This window comes from Madurella fahalii (genome assembly GCF_045866475.1).
Source record: "Madurella fahalii IFM 68171 DNA, scaffold_2, whole genome shotgun sequence".
Lineage (NCBI taxonomy): Eukaryota > Fungi > Ascomycota > Sordariomycetes > Sordariales > Madurella > Madurella fahalii.
The window spans coordinates 6419001-6437842 of NW_027263972.1; the positions used below are offsets into that span (position 1 = coordinate 6419001).

Genomic DNA, 18842 nt, shown 5'->3' on the forward strand with positions numbered 1-18842 from the left:
GTCTGGATAGGAAAAGATCGTGTTCATGTCTAGTCTAGATAGCAAAAGATCGTGTTCATGCTCGCAACCCTATTCCCTCAGCCACCTCCATTCGGCTCTGTCCCGGTACTTTCCAGCCCGGCACTCCTCGTCCCAGTGGATCCAAATCCGATGTTCAGCGTCCAGCGCCTGCCATCCTGATAATCGGCGTCCAGCGCCTACCCCTACCATCCATGTACCTTAAGAAGCGCACATCATAGTGTTCCAGCCAACATTCTGGCAGCTGCAACCCAAGCCCTCATCACAATCAGAATCATTCTCGCAGAAGCCGCTGCACATGTCTGCCATGGCATTCTTGCCACCACCCTTGCTGCCACTCTTGCCGCCGGTCTGCTGCAGTCCTGGCCGTTTTGATTGTCCACCGCTTTTGCCGCCAGAGCCAGTTACGGCTGCTGAAGCTCCGAAAACGCCAATGGCGAGGACGAGGAACTTGGAGAGCTGCATTTTTAAAGTGGAAGGGGTGGATGAGGTAACGACGAGATTGTCTTCGAGTTGTGTCTGTTGCTGGTATTGTTGGCTTTGGTGTTGATTTTGTAGAAGTTGAACAAGCTCTATCAAAACCGTTGGACTTGTTGAAGATGCTGAAGATGTAGAAGAAGATGATGCGATGATGAGAAGAACAAAACCTGTTTGAAAGGGAGATATCTGGGTCTATATATACTACTCTGGACCTACAGTCATTGAGAAGGCTACTATAAATATTAATCAGTGGGTCAGCCAGGGCGAAGATCAGGATCACGGCCAGGACCAAGAAGAGTCACAGGAAGGGCCAAAAGTAGATGAGGCGCTCACCAGTGCTTGGGAGAGCCATCGAAGGTAGCAGGTTAGAGGCCGACCTACTAGGCTAGCCGACGAGGGTCCCCTGGAACTACTATTTACTGGCATGGCACTACGGAGGCACAGGATCTAACGGAAGCCAAGGGCTTCCCAGTGGTACGGGCCCGTACGGGGGCCATAGGCCTGCGGCGCTTCTTGCTCAAGCAACAGGTCCCAGGCTTCCCTACTGCCTACTGTATATGTGGGGAGGCCAGGGAAACAGTAGAGCATTCTTGTTTCATGGTGCCCAATACCACCTGAGCCTAGAACCTGGCCAAGAGCTGAAATTCGTACCCGCCGGGATCTTGTTTCGTATTACAGGGCCGGCGATCCCGGAACAGATGGCTATTAAGGAGGGTCTTGGGCTGGCTGATGGATTCGAGGCCGCTTGATGGAATACAACCTAGCCCGGAGGTTAGAGCTAGAGGCTGAGGAGGTCGAGGAGAAGGAGGAAGCGGCCTGTAACGGGCTGAGCCCAGTACGTGCCTCGGCAGCCCTCGGCGAGCTCCCCCCTGAACGAAGCCATCCCAGAAATACACCCATGGCGCACCCATGGCGCACCCATGGCGCACCCATGGTACGCCTGGACCACTGCGCTCGCCCTAAATCAGACGGCCTTCTGTTCTTCCTTTGCTTTTGCAACTAACCGGCTTTCATTACAATTGTTTCCTTTACTTGTTGATATAGGGTTTTTAGCCGGCTTATACGGAACTGTTTTCCTATGTATATAGCAGTAGAAGGACCGGCACACTCTATCAGATAAAGCGGCGGAGGGAATAATAATAATGTACAGTAATCTTCCAAAGGGGTTTGTTGATAGTATGTCTCATGATCTCGAAGGATGGCCCTATTCCACGCTCTGGTTCTCAATACAGTGTAGTAGCTATGAATAGAAATTGAGACGGCATCAGATATATCGACAATCCACATATATGCACGGTCCTTTTGTCTCTTCCTCTGAGAAGTTTGGTTACGCCAGGGGATACGTTACGCCACCGTCTCACTAGCGCGGGGTGTGAGGACCGACGGGTTTTCAAAGGGAAAGGAACCAGAGTACCTTCCCCAGGTACAAGCAGTGCACAAGCTACAGTAGAGCAGATCGCAAGATAGGCGTATAATAATTAATAGCTACGTTAAACTTTATCTCCCTCCTTGTCCTTCTATCTCCCTTCTCCTTTTTGTAGTCGGTTTATCCCTCTATACGCTGCTTCGATGGCGTTTTGTCTGTTATATGCTGCGTTATAGCTGCGCCTCCGGTGCTTTATCGCTGCGACCCTCAGCTTGTTGCCTATTCTAGTCCTGTCGGTGCCTTCTAGCTTCTCACATTCCAGCTCTATGCTGTGTTATTGTTGCGTTTCCTACGCTCCATTGCTGCGCCCCCCAGCCCATTGACCCTCTGTCTTCCCTGGTTCCCACACCGGGGGCCAGCACTGTGCCCAGATCCTGCATGCGTTCCAGAGAGGAATGTACTCGGTAGATTCCGCTCACATTACCCCTTGCTTGCGGCGAAGCACATACCCACTCCACCCCCTAGAATTTCTCCACGCAAGGTCTGGGCACAGTCTCTATTAATAAGATTAGAAGAAAACGGGGAGGACTTCCTGGAGGATCAGATCCGCCTTGTAACATGGGATAGCAAGGGGTTAATCACGGGGCACAGCAGACCGTAATAACCTTACCGGTTTGGCGGTTGCGGGAACAGTGTCTTGCAGAGTGGCTGCGGCCTGGGATTGGACGGGATTGCATCCGTGCTGGCCAAGTGGATGGATGCGGGGGGCAACCACGCCGTGCAGTTGCATATAAGATTGTAGTAGGCCCATCCCTCCGCACTTGCAACATGTCGCCCCTCTCTTCTTCATTTTCGATCGCTTAAACACGACAGTCAACGAGATATTCCCTCAGTTCTTCTCGCCTAGAGTTTAGCGCCACGAGCCCATCCAACGATACGAACCGGAATTATGAAGCCTTCCAATGCTTTTCAACTTGATGTTCCATCAGGAACGCTGATGTATGGGTTTGATATCACGGAAAAGTACATGGTTGCGGTAGGCACAACTGCCGTCGTGCATAGCTTGGAGTGTCCTGAATGTCAAGACCACCCAGGGGAGGTATGCTTACGCCACCACGCCGTGATGGAAGTAGGATGGAATTGGGATGTCAAGTGCCACCCGACATCCAACCTACTACTGACAGCCTCGCGTGATACGCCGAGGGGGAAGATGGGTCTATGGGACCTAGAAAGAGGGTATGTGAGCGGCTCTTATCTAGGGAGAACGCTACAAATGCATTTGGGCAGCTCCCCCCTATTTGCTTACAGGCGCTAAACCCCTGGTATCTAGCACACATGTCCGCGACTTTTTGGGACACGAAGACTCTGTTAAAAGTGTCCTATTTCTCGACCAATCCTCAACATTCGTATCTGCCTCTAGCGATGGGGTGATAATGCTATGGAATCGAACGGCGGAGGAGCCGACTTCGGTGCTACGGGGCCATAGCAACTCCGTCAGCCGGTTAACAAAACACGAGAACATGCTTATATCGGGTTCGATTGATGGTACGGTTCGTATCTGGGACATTGGGATGGGAAGTTGTGTCCGCGTTCTGGAAGGCCATACGGAGGGAGTATCTATTCTCTCATTCGCACCCGACTATTCCTACCTTCGTGCAGGCGCAAAGGGTAAGATTCACATCTGGAACTGGCGAAATGGGTACGTTAACTAAAGCCCCTCCCCCCTTCTCCCCTACGTGAACAAGAGCGATACTAAGGCACTACACGACAGGGAACTCGTCGCAACCTGCGACAGCGACGCCAGGACAGATTCCCAGGTGTCCGACGTCGACAACGGGAAAATGGTGACTTGCGGGGTAGACGGCAAGGTTTACACCTGGACCCGGGATGGAGTCCTCGTCGGGACACCCCATGCCGCCCATGAGGCTCCGGTGCGGGCGGTAATCCCGATCGGCGGGAGGGTTGTTCTTACAGTGGGGAGCAGCGACGGTCTGATCAAGGTGTGGGACTGGGTGAATGCGGGCGGGAGGAAGCGGTGGCTCTTTGATCTTGCCAGTGGGTTTTACTTGATTACGACGGTTGCTACCGGATTTGGGAAGCTCGCAATATCGTCGAGGGAGGAGGACGGCGGCCTTCACCAGGTGCGCGTTTGGGACCAGGAGGAAATTCTGAAGACTGCCTTGATGCATCTGGATAGAGAAGGAGATGAATAAGGAGATTTCCGTGCGGAAACTACTTGTATTTCATAGTCACTCAGCGCCGTCGACTGTGGCGAATCGCCAGCCTATGATGGGCGTAATCAAATGCTCATGGGCCCACTGCTCGTGCCCCACCCACTTTTTCCGTTTTGGTCTTTGGACCACCACTTATACCTCTACTGGGGTACTAAAGGTTAGCATGGCAGGAGATCCATAGTCTATAACAACGTCCTCTTAACCTTAACCTTCTCCCCCTATCGGTCAAGCAGCAGCCTCATCACCTCTTGTCCAGACCCTTTATTCCCTACTACCACCTTAACAATATCCTCTATAACCTTATGTCGCACTGCAGGGAGCGAAAGGGCGCTCAGGAATAGAGCGTTGGTAGAACAAAAGAAAGAAAAGTGTGCCTTGTTCTGATCCCAATATGTGGGAGACTTTGAGCGGTATATATATACCAAAGAGATCCTGCGGCTAACTACGCTCTAACTCTTGGCAGCGCTAAACCCTTTCAGATCGCAACAGTTGCAAAGCGGAACTGCAATTGCAGGGCAGCAATTGCACCTTAAGTGTCACAGTTTGATTATTGCCACACCACACCTTCCGCGCTTTCTTTTCTTTTCTTTCTTTTTTCTTTTTTTTTTTTTTTTTTTTTTTTTTTTTTTTTTTTGCGTCGTCATCTTCCTGGCAATGAACAATAAAAAAACCACCTTTACGAGCTCCGCGCGCCAGGCTGGGATCTGCGAGATGGAGCAGTTCATCCGCCGCTCCACGTGAGTTTCTTCAAGATTACCAGAAGAAGGTGGAATGAATCGCGTTAAAACTATCTAAAATCTGTCATACGAGTTGATACCGTCTCTAGCCGACTCCACATTTCAGCTCTCATCCTCCACCCACTCCACTAACTCTACCCCCTGCTGTCAGTACCGTTCTTTTTGCGTAACTCAACCGCCTAGCACATCCCAAGTTACCTCACGTCTCGTACGAACCGACTCAACATACCTCAAACAGCCGGAACCTCAGCCGGGACCTGACCGGGGAGCGGCGGCGCAGCACCCGGCCGCGGTGTGTAAACGTTATGGCTTGGAGGCGCTTGCGGGGGCTCATTCTGACTAGGAGTCTCCTCTATTGGTCTAGACGTGGGAAGTTGGTCGCGCTCGCTTCGGGTATAGAGGCGTCTGCTGAGGGCGAAGCCGGTACCAGCTCCGCACAAGGTAGCCACCATGATACCAAGGACGAGTTCGCCGACAGAAACCATCGTGGAGCCTACGGGGCCAAAAACGCCTCGCTCTAGATAACGTCAAATGTAGATTAGCAGGCGGCGGAGGACCCTGATAGCTTTTCCTATGCAAGCTACTAAGTAATGATGTCTGCCTTGGAGTTCCGCTCAGAAGCTTTAAATAGATAGCATGTGGGTGAGTAATCAAACGTGGCAAGAGAGTCACAGCTGGTGTTGTCGTTACACTGTCGACACTTTTCGTACTTTGTCTGTTGGATTCTGCCAGGTCTCCATATTTTTGCATCTTGGTCAAGTTCCACTCTGCCAATTTGAGGACAACCGAGGTGGCATTTTTATAAGGATAAGGTCAGACCTGAGGTGAATACCTTGTTATATCATTCAAATATGACTCCGATGCTGCAACAGGCTGCGGCGGGTTCGGTAGGTTCGGTATTCTGCTTGTCCAGTGTTGCTACCAGAGCTGTTGACACATATCGAGTTACGTAGACTGAAACATCATGTCACGCAAAAAGAGCGGTGGCCAACTTGTCCATTCCAAAGTTACCCATGTTCCGCCGGGCATCCTAGTAATAGTAGGTTCTTCTTAGGCGGAAGTTTTGCGCAGCTGTGTCGACTGTGAGTGAGGATAGATGGGGGATGTGACGTGGTGCTTTCATAGCATGATTATAAAAATGAACGATATACATGCTACCTAGAAATCAATAAAAGTTGTTGCGCCTGTACGTTGCCGTCCGCGCGATCCAAGACGCAATATTGGTGTCCTTCTTGTTGCCCATCGACCGCCCGTCGCCTTCTGGAGAGGCGCTCTCATCGTCTGATTCGTACAGATTATCGATCCACTCGTGTTCGCGGATCTCCCTTTCCGCGATAGGGAAGCCATCCGCCCCCCGAAGCCACATGAATATGCTGCGGGTTACAGCCTCGGAACCATCATTTTCGCGATCTATGTGGCTGTAGTCGATCGTGATCTGGTTGTCAACCACCACCTCCAGCTCCCTACCCTTCTGCTTCCAACTCTTCCTGACGTTCCCGCCCAGTAGCACTGGAGGGCTCTGGGGAATAGGGATGTGCGACCCATCTCGGTAGTCCCATGTCCAGCCGGAATAGTAAAGCCCGTGGGTGCTACGACAGCGCACCTGCTCCTGCACCTCCAGGTTACAGTCCGTAACAGCCGTAAGGCCAAATGGCTGGAAAGGCACGATGGGAGGCTGCGTGTAGTTTGTGGATTGGGACAGGAACAGCAACCGAGCTTCGTCGGCGCGGGTTATCGCTTCTTTAACCGGCGAGGGGTTTCGCACGGGTTCCTGAATGAAGGACATAAGCGTGTAGGTCCATCCGGCGAGGGTCAGATCGACAGGGTAGAACAGGGCACGCATCCCGTCGAGAACGAAGTAGTGGATATCTAGGAGCGAGGCTCCCAACCAGAGGAAGCCGAGCTGGGGGTTTCGAGCCATGAGAATACCGGTGAGGACCTGCAAGTCGGCTTTTGTTTGGCTCAGGACTGCGAAGGCTCCTTGAATCCAAGCGCCGCCGGCGTTGCAAGGTATGCCCGGTTCAAAGACGACACTGCTCAGGAGCGACTGGATAAAGTTATTGCAACTTAATGTGAGAAGCCTGTCCAGCTGGTGCACATCATGTCCTCATACCGGAACCCTGGGGGCTGGACTGGCAGACGGGCTTTTGCCGCCGGTATTCGAGGACTGCTGCCGAGGAGCGGACAAGGTAATCATCCGCTTGAAGCGGCCCGCTGAAGGCAGCATCAACGCTGCAGCGAACGCAGCCCGGCTCTGGTCCTGGACTCCGTGATGCGCCGAGTACGCCGAAATGTATGATGCAGCGACGGAGAAGGAAGGCGGGGGCAGGTGGAGTGGAGGTGCCGCTGCTCCGGACGCCCGTGAAAGCACAAAGGATGCCTTGCCCGTTTGGACGATGTTGGTTGACCAGGGCGCCGAGAGAAAGCCACCGTCGTAAGATATGCCAGTAATCCAGCCCTGGTTTGGGGCAAGGACGGCAGCCCCCCATCTCGCAGCGCTGTCCGAAGCTGGCCCAAGTTCGACGGTGATCTCGCCTGGCCACCCGTTTGTGGTTGTTGTGCCGGATTGCTTCCACAGCGCTTGGTTGTCGGTGTAGTGGAGGTAGCACCTGGGACGATCTCGGCCCACCGCGCGGACAGAACGTAGGCCCACGCAAGGGTTAATATCCAGACGTGGTTGCGCTGGCCACTAAACTATGTCGGGAACGGCTCGGGTGAAGGATGAGGGCTCGACGGCGATGGCAATGGGGAGGCGAGCTGTGATAGGTATGGAATAAGTTTGTTTCAAGGGCGGAAGAACGCAGCAGCCATCGCCATTGTCTGCTTGCCAAGTTGAGGTCCCAGTAACGTGAAAGTTATAGCCCGGCTTCAGCTTCAGACGACTGTGGAGATATGGAACCCTTGGGCAGGCATGCTCCAGATCGAGAAGGTCGGCGGGGAATTCACGGTAAGCCACCGCCTTTAGACAGAGTCTATGCCATGTCCTGTATCCCCACGCATAGTAATCTCTGAATGATTCGGCATTCAGCCGAATAGCGTCGTCCATTTGGTGAATAATGAATTCAGGTTCTCTGTCGACTTCGTCTCTGGAAAAGGCCAGTCCGAGTTCAACGAGATGTTTGGTTAAAGAACCTGTGGAGCAGGCTGAGCTACTGGTTGGATGGAAACTGCTAAAGACACCAACGGCTGCACCCGACTGCCCCGCCCCTTTGTCCAGGACAATGCACCGGCGGCACTGGCACCTGATAGGAATCGTATGTCCAGTTAGCCGGTATCATCAAAACTGTGACCACGGAGACCCGTGTGGACCCGCATGGACCCGCATAATATTAGCCCGGCCTCTTCTTCCAAGATCTGTTGTATTCATCCGTCTCCCACATAAGTAGAACCCTCAAGTAATTAGGGTAAGCAAAAAATAGTAAAAATTCAAGTAGTTAATTTGAGTAATCTTGTTTAAGACGCTGATAGTTAGAGCGTTCGTACGTGAGGAATAATGGAAAGTTTTTTAAGTTTTTTTTTTTTTTTTTTTTAAAAAAAAAAAAAAAAAAATCTGCTTCCTCGGCGTCATCACGGCAAGTGTCATTCTCAAACTAGAGAGATCTGATATTGTAACTGTCATTCCTCCTGTGAATTTTAGAGGGTTCGGACCTGGCATACCTGAGTAAGAGAAAAACAAAACTTGTCATTCGTGAACTTATCCATGTATAATTATAGAACGACGTTGGGCAGGGTAAGGGACAATAACGGGACAATCTGGAGCCGACTGGGTTTATTGAACCACTTTGTCCCCGTCTAAAGCGCATAATGTATGCGCTCTGTGTACATGATTCGGCTACTCCCCTAAGCCATTAGCCATGATTACTCTATGATCTGCGGAGAGACCGTGACATCGCTTGTGCTTAGTGCAATCTGCTGAACAATTGAATCCACGGTGTCAACAACGTAAACTACTTTTACAATCTTTGCTCAAATCTTATCGCTCATCTTTCATTCTCCCTCACTGCCCCGTATACTGATGACGACGCTTCAGAACGCGCAGTCCCAGCGGAGTAAGACGACAGATCACTGTCGGTCCGTTTAGTGCTTGAGCTCGAGGAGCCGACGACGGTAGATTCGAGCGTCATGTCGGACGCGCCAGTCGGCAACAACGGGGTGGCCTCTGATACTAGGTCAACGGCTCGCCCGGGATTGAGCCGCTCCGAGCCCGCCTGGGATTCCAAGTCGTCGTGGGTGACGTCGGTGGTTCCCTCTATGTGCCTCCCGCCCATTGACCGCACATCGCCCCAGTAAACGAGTACGAGCATGAAAATACACAGTATGAAAATGGCGATACATGCCCATCCCTGGAATTTCAAGGCTACGTCGGAATCTTTCCCGGGTAATGTGGTGGGAGGCATGGTGAAGGTTGGTCCGCCGGTTGGCGGTAGAGACAGGGGCTTTGGTTTCCCGGTCTACGCTTGGAGATTGTCAGTAGGCGTCAGACTCCTAGTGAGAGAGCCGACTGACCTCAATTACTCAGGAAGGGTTTGTGGGAGTGATTAGGTGCGATATTGACAATACTGAAACAACTGCGGGCTCGAGGAGACGTCGTCTCCCAAGCGATACCGAGCGGATGGCAACGCCCCGACTCAAATTCCGAAATTTAAATAGACGCTGCCAATTAAGAGACGACAAACTCAGTTGAAAGAATGTTGCCGCCGACGCAAAGAGATGTTCGGCAATCGTCCAGCGCACGAACAAAGAGGTTGGTGGGTGTGAGAATCAAATGTCGGCCGGCGGGGTAACACAATTGCCTTGTCGCAGACAAAGCCGCCGCCCGCGGCTGCCAATGCCGTTTGGGGCGCGATGACTTGCCCTCCAGGTTGCCCGAATGAGGCTTGGGAAGACGAAGCTGCTGCGGTTCTCGGTGGGGGTGATCCGTCATGGACCCTTAAGGCGCCTCAAGGCAGGCGGCTCTTCGAAAAGATGGCTGCGGGTGCTGCTTCGCCCGATCTTACTGGCAATCGAATTGGGCCAATTGGCCGGTAGGCTGACTTTGCCCTCCGTCTGCTGCAACTCGGTGGCGGGCCAAGACAACGGAGCCGCCGATCATTGCTGGCCGGTGGAAAAGGGTTTCGCGCCGAGCATGGCTGAGTCCAGAATCTGCGGTTTGCCAAACTCGGGCGAGTCGTGCCGTTTTACGCCTGCCACGGTCCTGTTGTGAGGCGGGCGGGCGTCGCTGAGTCAGCTAATTACGTATGCTGCCAACCCCAACCCCGACTCATCCCAAGCGGGAACTGCGAAGCAGTGGCTGATAAAGAGGAGTAAATAATTGATTAGAAGACCTGCTCTGCTAGAAACCTTATACAACCCAAAGCCCCCTAAATCAAACATATCCTCCCGGCGCTCCTGCACCCCAGTGTACGTTCCCGCCGTAACCCGCCGGCCTTACATTCCCATTCCCATTCCCATCACCACCTCCCTCCCCGTCCCGAGCCAATGGAGCCATATTAATAGCCACCATCTCCTCCCCCTCCCCCTCCCCTTCCCCCTTCCCCTTCCCCAGCCGCGACCTCACCTCTTCACCATCCCCGTGCTCCCCCCAAGGCACAACCATCTCCCTCCCCTTCCCCTTAGCCCTCCTACGCTCCTCCCTCGCCCGCACCCTCTTGGCATAGAAATACCTCCCCGCCACGAAGATGCCGACGAATAGCGCCACGCCCCCTACAACCGCCGGCAGCCCGACCTTGGCCAGGTTGATGTCGCTCCGGCTGCTGTCCGCGGGGACGAATGCGGATGGCCCCTCGGCGGCGGAACCCGTGGGGTGACCGGCCGCGGTCGTCTCGCTTGTGGGGCTTGCGAGGGGGAGGCTGCTGGTGGTGGTGGTGCTGGCGGTGGTGCTGGCGGTGAAGGTTGTTGGCGGTGGCGGTGGCGGTGTTGGTTGTGATACCGAGCAGGTGGATGATGATGGCGGCGATGGAGAGGATGACGACGGGGGAGGTGGCATCGGGGCGTCGCTGGATGGCGGCGCCTGGCTGGGGTCTGGCGACGGGGTTGGCGATACGTCGTCGGACTGGGGAGGTGGTGGTTGGATCGTGACTGTCTCCCGGAGCCCAACATTCAGAATAGAGAGGGTTTGAGTAGGTGGGCCTAGAGGAGGGGGTGTAGAGGAGGCTGGAGGAGAAACTGTCTCGTCTTGCGGGCTGCGCTTCGATGCACCGAGCTTCGCGGGAGAAGCGGTCATTGGTAGGGCCCGAGCAGTGAGCATGGTTGGAGCGGTGGCGCTGGCTGTTGCGAGCTCAACCGCCGAGTCACGCATCGTTGTTGGCATTCTTGACGTGGCATCCGTCGTACGTCGCGATACTGCGGAGTCTAACCATCGGTATCTCGTTACACCAAGTTTGACATCAGAGCCAGACATGAGAGTAGCTCAATACATACCTTGAATGCCTCTGGGAATGGTTGGTACTGATTGACGTATGTCTCGTCTTCTATGACTTACTGCTAAAATCTGCTTCTCCCGTCTATGGTTGCATCGGCAGCCAGCAGTAGGCTACTCATGATCTTGAAGAAGGTATGAGTAACGACTCCTGGGGAGCGGAGAGGGCTCTGGAAATATAGTCATATTTTGTGAAGCCATGTGACGAGAGACTTGAACTGGTGCTACAAACCCTTTTCATCGACCAGATCTATATACCCTCCTGCATGCAACAAGCCTGGGTCCGACACAAACATCCCATGTGCTCCCTAAGAAACCCGTACCCCGCGGCAACCGGTTTCTTTGCGGTGACATTTGGATGAAGCCGTTGTGTTGGCCCGACACAGCGCTAGATGCAAGGAGCCAGGACTTACTGCGATTAATAGATGCCCAGTTTGACAGCACACGATTCTCTTCCGCGAAATTCGACTTCTCCCTTCAAAGAAATGGATGTCATTTGTTAGCGTATTCTTCCCTTCCTTGACCCAAGATCCTCGGTAACCTCAACAGTACCTACACTCTATCACCGCCAGGAAACCAATCCTTTCTTAAGTTGTCCTGGAAGATAATCTCCTTTGATCCAAACGCAACGCCAAAGATGCGCACAGGTAGCAAGTTTGCCAAACGAAGCTGGCGGATACAAACTCGGACGCACTAAGGGAGCGCGAACACCTTTACCTATCTCATGTAATTGGGTCTTTCACACACTCCGTTTTCGTGTCAATGACTAGATACTATGAATAGCTACTGGATGTATATGCAACCACAAAAGCGCCCAACGAAGCATGCAGATGCAACCATCGCCGCCACCCTTTTTATTCAAGACCTCACTCTCCATCACTTGTCATATGCGCGTGACATATCCAGCCGCGCCACTACGCGCCTTGCGAAGCACCATTCCCAACCTTACCAATCTCCCCATCCTCCTCATCGACATCCACCAGCTGCTTCGCCTTGTACGCCTTCTTCGCCGCTACCGCGAGAACATTGTAATCCCCACTCATCTCGCACATGCTCCTGAAACTCCCGCCAGCCTTTTTCATCAGCTCCCAAGGGTGGCCGTACTCGACAATTTGGCCCTTGTCCAGCACCAGCACCTTGTCATAGTCGACAATCGTCTGAAGGCGATGGGCGATGGTGATGATTGTGCTCGTCAGCTCTCGAATCGTCCCCTGGATCGCCGAGTCGGTGGCATAGTCGATCGACGCGGTGGCCTCGTCCATGACGAGAACGGTAGGGTTCTTGAGGAGAGCGCGGGCGAGGCACAGCAACTGGCGCTGGCCTTGGGAGAGGTTATTGCCCGATTCGGTCACTGGAGACGAGAGGTCGAGGAATATGTTTTTATTAGTGGCCGAGGGCGGCCGTGACGGCTCCGATGCGGTGACGCTGTCGGTAGCCGTCGTTGCTTCGGGGAGAAGGGGCGGGTTGGTGATAGCCGTGAGCTCGTGGGGCTGGATGAGTTGAACACGACGGAGCGCGGTGAAGATCTGCTCGTCGGTGTACGTACCGAAGGGGTCGAGGTTGCTCCGGATGGTACCCATGAAGAGCGTTGGCTCTTGAGGCACAATGGTGATAGCCTCGCGTAGGTCTCGAAGCCCAATCAGGCCAATGTCGACATCGTCAATCAGGATCTTGCCCTCATCGGCCTCCAGTGCCCTGAAAATCGCCAGCGCGAGCGAGCTTTTGCCGGCGCCGGTCCGTCCCACGATGCCAATCTTTTCCCGAGCCTCGATCTTGAACGTGAGATTGCGTAGGACGGGTTCCAACTCCTTGCGGTACCGCGTGCTGTAGTTGATGAACTCGACTGCCCCCTGGGAGGGCCAGTTCTCCGGTGGCCGGTTCTTCTCGACGATTGCCGCCGCCTCCTGCTCCACATCCAAGTATTCCTTGATCCGTTCGACCGAGTTCATGTTCTGTTCGTTCATGGCGTACAAACGAACCAGCCACAGAATGTTGTCGGCGAAACCAATCGCATAGCTCAGCGAAATCCCTGCGGAACCCGGGTCGATCTTGCCGAGGCTGATAATGACAAACACACCAGAAAAGAAGGCGACAAAGTCGCCGAGCACGTCAGTCCTAAAAGCAAGCCACCTGTTGGCCGCCCAGAGGTAGATGAAGGGCCGCAGCTGCGTGTTGATCCTGGCTAGGTTGTCTCGAATGAATCGCCGTTCGTCACCATACGCGCGGATAGTCGTGACCCCGCTCAGGGTCTCTCCAAATTGCTGATAGAGGGGGCTCCTCGAGACCGACTCCAAGCGCTTCAGATCTCGCGAAGCATGTAGGTAGAACTGCCCAAGGAAGACGTATGCCAGGGTGATGAAGATGCCGGCGACCAAGAACATCGGCGTGATGTAAGCGATGAGGACGACGGTGACGACGATAGCCAGAGCACATGACATGACGCCGATGGCGATGGGCGCTACTTCTTGATCTACGGCCTCCAGATCCTTGCTGAATCGATTCATCATCTGCCCCAAAGGCGTTACATCGAAGAACTTGAATCTAGCCCCGGTTACGGCTCTCATCAGGCGGCTATGGAGTTTCCACGAGGCGGTGAGCGCGCCGAAGAAAAGCCACAGATCTCTGATCAAAGCTGCTCCCGCACCTACAATACCGATCACTGCCAGCACGAGCAGGTAGTAATGGACGTTGACTTCGGGTGCCCCCATCGCTGAGAATGTCGTGCCGTTGCCTCTGGCAAAGTTCGTGATCGAGGCAAAGTAGGTCGGAGAGAGAGTCTGGCTTGAATAGCTCTGGGAATTCATGTTGAACTGGACCTTGACTGACTCCTCGGCGGCGTATTGGTTGGACCATTCCTTGATCCACAAGCTGGAAGCGACACCGGAAAACTGCTGGGCCCCAAAGACGAGGGCTGCTACTGCCCAGAACCACCACTTTCCCATAGATTGCAGGTAGAGCTTCAGGACGGGCCACTGCACCGCGCCCACTGCCTTGGCCTCATCCATCGCGTCTTGCTTCTTGGCCTCCTTCTTGGTGATATTGGCTTTTGCCTGGTGCTGATCACCGTCCGCTTCGTTGACAAGAGTGTTCCCACTCTCCTCTCCGACACTCGATGGAACGCGGGAGGGGACGCGGGATATGTGCGCGGAGCCTGGGGTGGATTTTGAGAGCATAATGTCCTCGCCGAATTTCCCGGCCGCGATGAGCTCCTGCGGGGGCCCTTGGGCGGTGATACGGCCATTGGCCATTGTGACAACGTAGTCTGACAACGGGACGCAGAGCGGGATATTGTGAGATACGAGAATGCAGGTCCGGTGGCGCATCAACGGGCCCATGATGCAGTTACTGAAGATCCACTGAGCCGTGTGCGAGTCGACGGCACTGAGGCAGTCGTCCAGGAGCAGATGCTTCGAGTTGGAGTAGACTGCTCTGGCTAGCGATATGCGCTGCTTCTGGCCGCCAGAGAGTGTGATACCTTTCTCACCCACCAGTGTCTCATCGCCGTTGTCGAGGATCTCCAGATCGCGTTCCAAGGCGCAGGCCACGATGACGTCGCGGTATCTCTGCTCATCAAACGGAGCCGAGAACAGAATGTTTTCCTTGATATTGGCGTTGACAAGCCAGGCCTGCTGGGCGACGTAAGCACACGTCTCAGCAAGCCCGGTGTCGGGGTCGGGATGGACGTCTTCGCGGCTGCGGCCGCCCGGGAGGTAGACACGGCCATTCATGATAGTCATCTCGCCGAGCAGCGCCATCAACATGGACGTCTTGCCGGACCCCGTGGGGCCGGTGATAACATTCAACTTGCCGATCTTGAAGTCGACGTTGAGGTCAAGCAGGCGGAACGCCATCGACCCATCGTCTGCGACTGTCGTCTTGCTTCCCCAGATGAAGGTGGCGTCTCTGAACCCGATCACCCTGTTGCCCTCCTCGTCCAGATTGTCGGGACCCAATTGTTCGAACTTCTCGGTCTCCTCCTCTGACAAGAACTCCTCAATACGGTCAATCGAGACCTTGGACTCCTGAACGTGGGCTATCATGTCGCCGAGCTGGTCGAGAGGGTACCGGAGAAGCATGAAGAGGGAGATGGCTGTGAAGGCGACGGACGGATAGAGTGGCTTCTTTTCCACCACCGTGTACATGAAGAACGAGAAAAAGGTGATGAGGATGGGGACAGTGTTCCAGACAGCCACGGCACCCGCCCAGATTATGAACCTTTTCCGTAAAGCCTTGAGCTCCGCCCGCCGCTTCTCATCGACGATTTTAGCGAACCGGTGCTCCCAAGCGAAGTACTTGATAATTCTAATATTCTGCAGAACCTCGTTTGTTGTATGTATCCGTTTGTCAGTAGCAGCCATGATCTTCTTTTGGCTCGAGTTGAAGGCTTTCCCAAACGCAATGTTTATTGGAAGGAGCAGAGCCATGACGACAAAGCCCGGAATAGCGCTCAAGCCCATCACCTCATACAGCAGGATGACGGAAACGAGAAGCTGAGTGGGAGCCGCCGCGACGAGGAAATGAAGGTACGCCGTCACCTCCGAGACCTTGAAACTATCGACGGACATCAAGTTAATGATGGTGCCAAGATTTGCCTGCTCGTCGGAATCTCCTGTCTTCTTGTCATTCGATCCATCTCCGGCCACGTTTGTCGTCGGTTTGTCGTCTTTGGTATCCTTCCCAAGACCGAATAGCCGCTTGACCTTGGCGGCGATACTTCGTTTCGGGGCGCTGGTGGTATCCTTTTTCTTCGCGGCGCCCAGAACGGAGTCTTTGCCGGCTGCTGCTTTCCTGCGGAGGGCTTTGGCATATATCTCCCCAACCAGAATGGCCCGAATATTGATGCAAATCTTCCTACCGATCCACAGAGCCTGACCGTCGCATACGGAGCGAGCGATATCAGTCACAGGGAGGAGAATGACGTACAGCCACAGGACATTCCGTGGGGCCCCCGCGGGGTTCTCAACGTATTGCAATATGGCCTTGAGAAGTAGGGTCGGGGCAAAGGTAAGGACGCCGCTCAGTGTGGCCCAAACAGCCTGCACGAGCAGCATGCCCTTGAAGTATTTGACGAGATGAAAAGACAGGGTGGTAGTCTTTTTGAAATGGCGGTAGCTAGCCAGAACAGCGGCAGCTTTGTCTTTGGGGAGCAAGTTCCAGACCCTCTTGATATCCAACGGCTCCTTCCAGCCGGCCCAGACAATAGAGTCAACCCATGAGAAGGTGTAGTGCGAGAAGAGTGAGGCCAGGTTTTCGCGCCCGGGCTCGATGCCGTCCTCCCACTCCAGTATGATGGTCTTGTTCCCCTTGCGGGTGCTTATCGCCATGCCAAAGAGTAGCGATGTCAGGGTGAACTCGATAATAACCAACGTCTGTGTCAGTCGGGAGCTCGGGTGGACAAAGACGGAACGAAATATGACCAAGATGAACAGCCATTGGCAGCTGTAGATGGCAGCTGTGTGGTTCCAAAGCCGTGGGACGCGCCATTGTGTATTTCCCAAAAACAGGCGAAGCGAGGTGAGAAGCAGGACGTAGACCCAGACAGTCAACCCGGCGATAGCAGCAATAGTTCCCCGTTGCCCCTCGTAGGCGCCGGTTGCCAGCGCCGTAGCATTAACGGCAACTAGACCTGCGACAGCAAACTCCTCGACGATGACGGAGAGTGTTTGACCGGGAGGAGTGTCAGCCTGCACGATGGATCCCTTTGTCGTCGTCTTAACCAGCGCTAAGCGGCCGCCGTTTATCGTCAAGTCCTCCTCTTCATCGCTCTCGCTCACGGGTTCTTCCTCGGGCGGTAGCTCGGTGTGGTTTGGCGGCCGCCCAGGAGCCGTGCCATTGCCAATGTGCACGTACTGTCGGTTTTGTTTTAACTTGACGGTACGCAGGATGTTCTGGATGGCGAGTTGAAGGAAGGACAAGCTTATGACGACCAATGGCAGTAGGACTTTGAGATAGCTGTTTCATATTTTCCTCCTGTCAGTTACGGTTCGACAAGAGAGCGCCGCGCCATCGGGGGAAGAAATCAGCAGCTAGATGCCGCGTAACGACGCAATGGGACCAAGATAAGATGTCTTTTTGCTTACTCTTGCTGGAAACAGTCTGTGAAGTCATCGACCCGCCATATCGGCCAAGGGCACTCGGCGAACCCCATCTCGCCCGCGTCGTCGTGGCGGCGCGGCGGAAGGGCTGCGAATATCGGATGCTTGTCTCAGTGGGCAGATCAAACCTGGGACGGAGCGACGCCACGAGTCTCTTTTTCGAAGACTCGGAAATTGTGAAGGTTGGGAAGGGGGGGAAAAAAAGAAAAGAGAGAGAAAAAAAAAAGAAAAAAAAAAAAATATGAACCAGAATACAAATTCTCGGCGGCAGGCGGGCTTCACTAAACCGTTAACATACAACTAGTTCGACACTCGCATTTCCCCTTGAGCATTGCAGGTGAGCGCGCCAGGGTTGTCGGGATCCAGTCACTTGAGATTTTGCGATCTTGGATCTCTCGGCGGGTCTGCCTGGGGACGGCGACTGCACTTATCAAGAGCCAAGGTGGGGTAGCTCACTGGAGGTGGGTACCGAGTCCGCCGGGAGCTATGGGCCACAGGCAACGGCACGGGAGATGCCCTGGACACTTCAAGCTTCCGGGGCCCGAGCTTCATCCACATTTCACTGTCGCGGAGGCAGACATTTTTATAAGGATGGGTTCCTACGTAGGTATTTACCTCATCCCTAGGTACCTTACTTTCGGAGAAAGACGTGAGGAAAGCTCGGGTCTTCCCCCCCGATTGCGGCCAAAGATTTTGTAACAACTCGCTGCAGCTGGGTCTGCTGACAGCGCCTCCCATGCAAAGAGTAATGTCGGATGAATTACCCGTCCAGACTCCCCTGTCCCGGATGTGCGCTTGAGCGATCGCGTTCCGTCACCTCTCCATTTGCTCGGTGGCCGCCTACCTGGTACGTGTATCTTGTCAAGGATGTGGGGGGGGGGGGGGGGGGAGCCCAAACGGAGATCTTGGTCAATGATGTCAGACTTTCCAACGCAACCGAAGTACCAGGATCTTGGTAGTCCTGAGTCAACGGAGCTGTTCAGACAATGTCCATTGTTCCCGCAACGACAATGTAAACCACTGCCTTTCCTTACCGCTCACCGTCTCGAATGGGCACTCAAGGATGCCACACCGACCGGCCTATGCAGCTCCCACCCCAGTTGTAAAGCACAGTACAGTTCCAGCTTATGCAGTGCTGGACGTCGCCCTAGCGGCCATGCACACAGGTGGAACTCCGTTCTCGCCAGACTTCACACCCATTTCGGCAGCATCCACTCAACGACCTTCCCGATTCATTGTAGCTTTGGGGCCGCCTATCGAGGGTTTCATCAATTAGCGCGAGCTGCAGACCTGGACACCAGAAGTCTGAAGGTCGCGCATGCAGCTGGACGATAAGTGAGTCACCCCGGTATATTGTCTAGAACTCGGAGTACGGAGATGCAGCACATTTTATATTGTCGTGTGCGGTCTTCGTGACCCAGGCTTACCGCAACTAGCGGCACCCATTCGCTACTTTGATCCGGCGGGCTGTTGTTGAACGACGCGACGAGAACA

General features: G+C 54.1%; 4 protein-coding genes across 4 annotated transcripts; 1 reads left to right on the plus strand and 3 right to left on the minus strand.

Moving 5' to 3' along the window:
- Nucleotides 1-3705: 3705 nt before the first annotated feature.
- On the plus strand, nucleotides 3706-4077 carry MFIFM68171_04641 (uncharacterized protein; the record flags this gene model as incomplete). Its single annotated transcript, XM_071060061.1, has 1 exon — nucleotides 3706-4077. One exon carries the CDS (start codon nucleotides 3706-3708, stop codon nucleotides 4075-4077), a length of 372 nt encoding a protein of 123 aa, XP_070916162.1.
- Nucleotides 4078-6000: 1923 nt separating this feature from the next.
- Nucleotides 6001-7062, minus strand: MFIFM68171_04642 (uncharacterized protein; the record flags this gene model as incomplete). The annotated part of the gene is made up of 2 exons (XM_071060062.1): nucleotides 6001-6882; nucleotides 6949-7062. 2 exons carry the CDS (start codon nucleotides 7060-7062, stop codon nucleotides 6001-6003), a joined length of 996 nt encoding a protein of 331 aa, XP_070916163.1.
- A 462-nt stretch (nucleotides 7063-7524) lies between these two features.
- MFIFM68171_04643 (uncharacterized protein) lies at nucleotides 7525-7881 on the minus strand (the record flags this gene model as incomplete). The annotated part of the gene is made up of 1 exon (XM_071060063.1): nucleotides 7525-7881. One exon carries the CDS (start codon nucleotides 7879-7881, stop codon nucleotides 7525-7527), a length of 357 nt encoding a protein of 118 aa, XP_070916164.1.
- A 4286-nt stretch (nucleotides 7882-12167) lies between these two features.
- YBT1 (Transporter of the ATP-binding cassette (ABC)) lies at nucleotides 12168-17401 on the minus strand (the record flags this gene model as incomplete). Its single annotated transcript, XM_071060064.1, has 2 exons — nucleotides 12168-17205; nucleotides 17334-17401. 2 exons carry the CDS (start codon nucleotides 17399-17401, stop codon nucleotides 12168-12170), a joined length of 5106 nt encoding a protein of 1701 aa, XP_070916165.1.
- Nucleotides 17402-18842: the final 1441 nt, after the last annotated feature.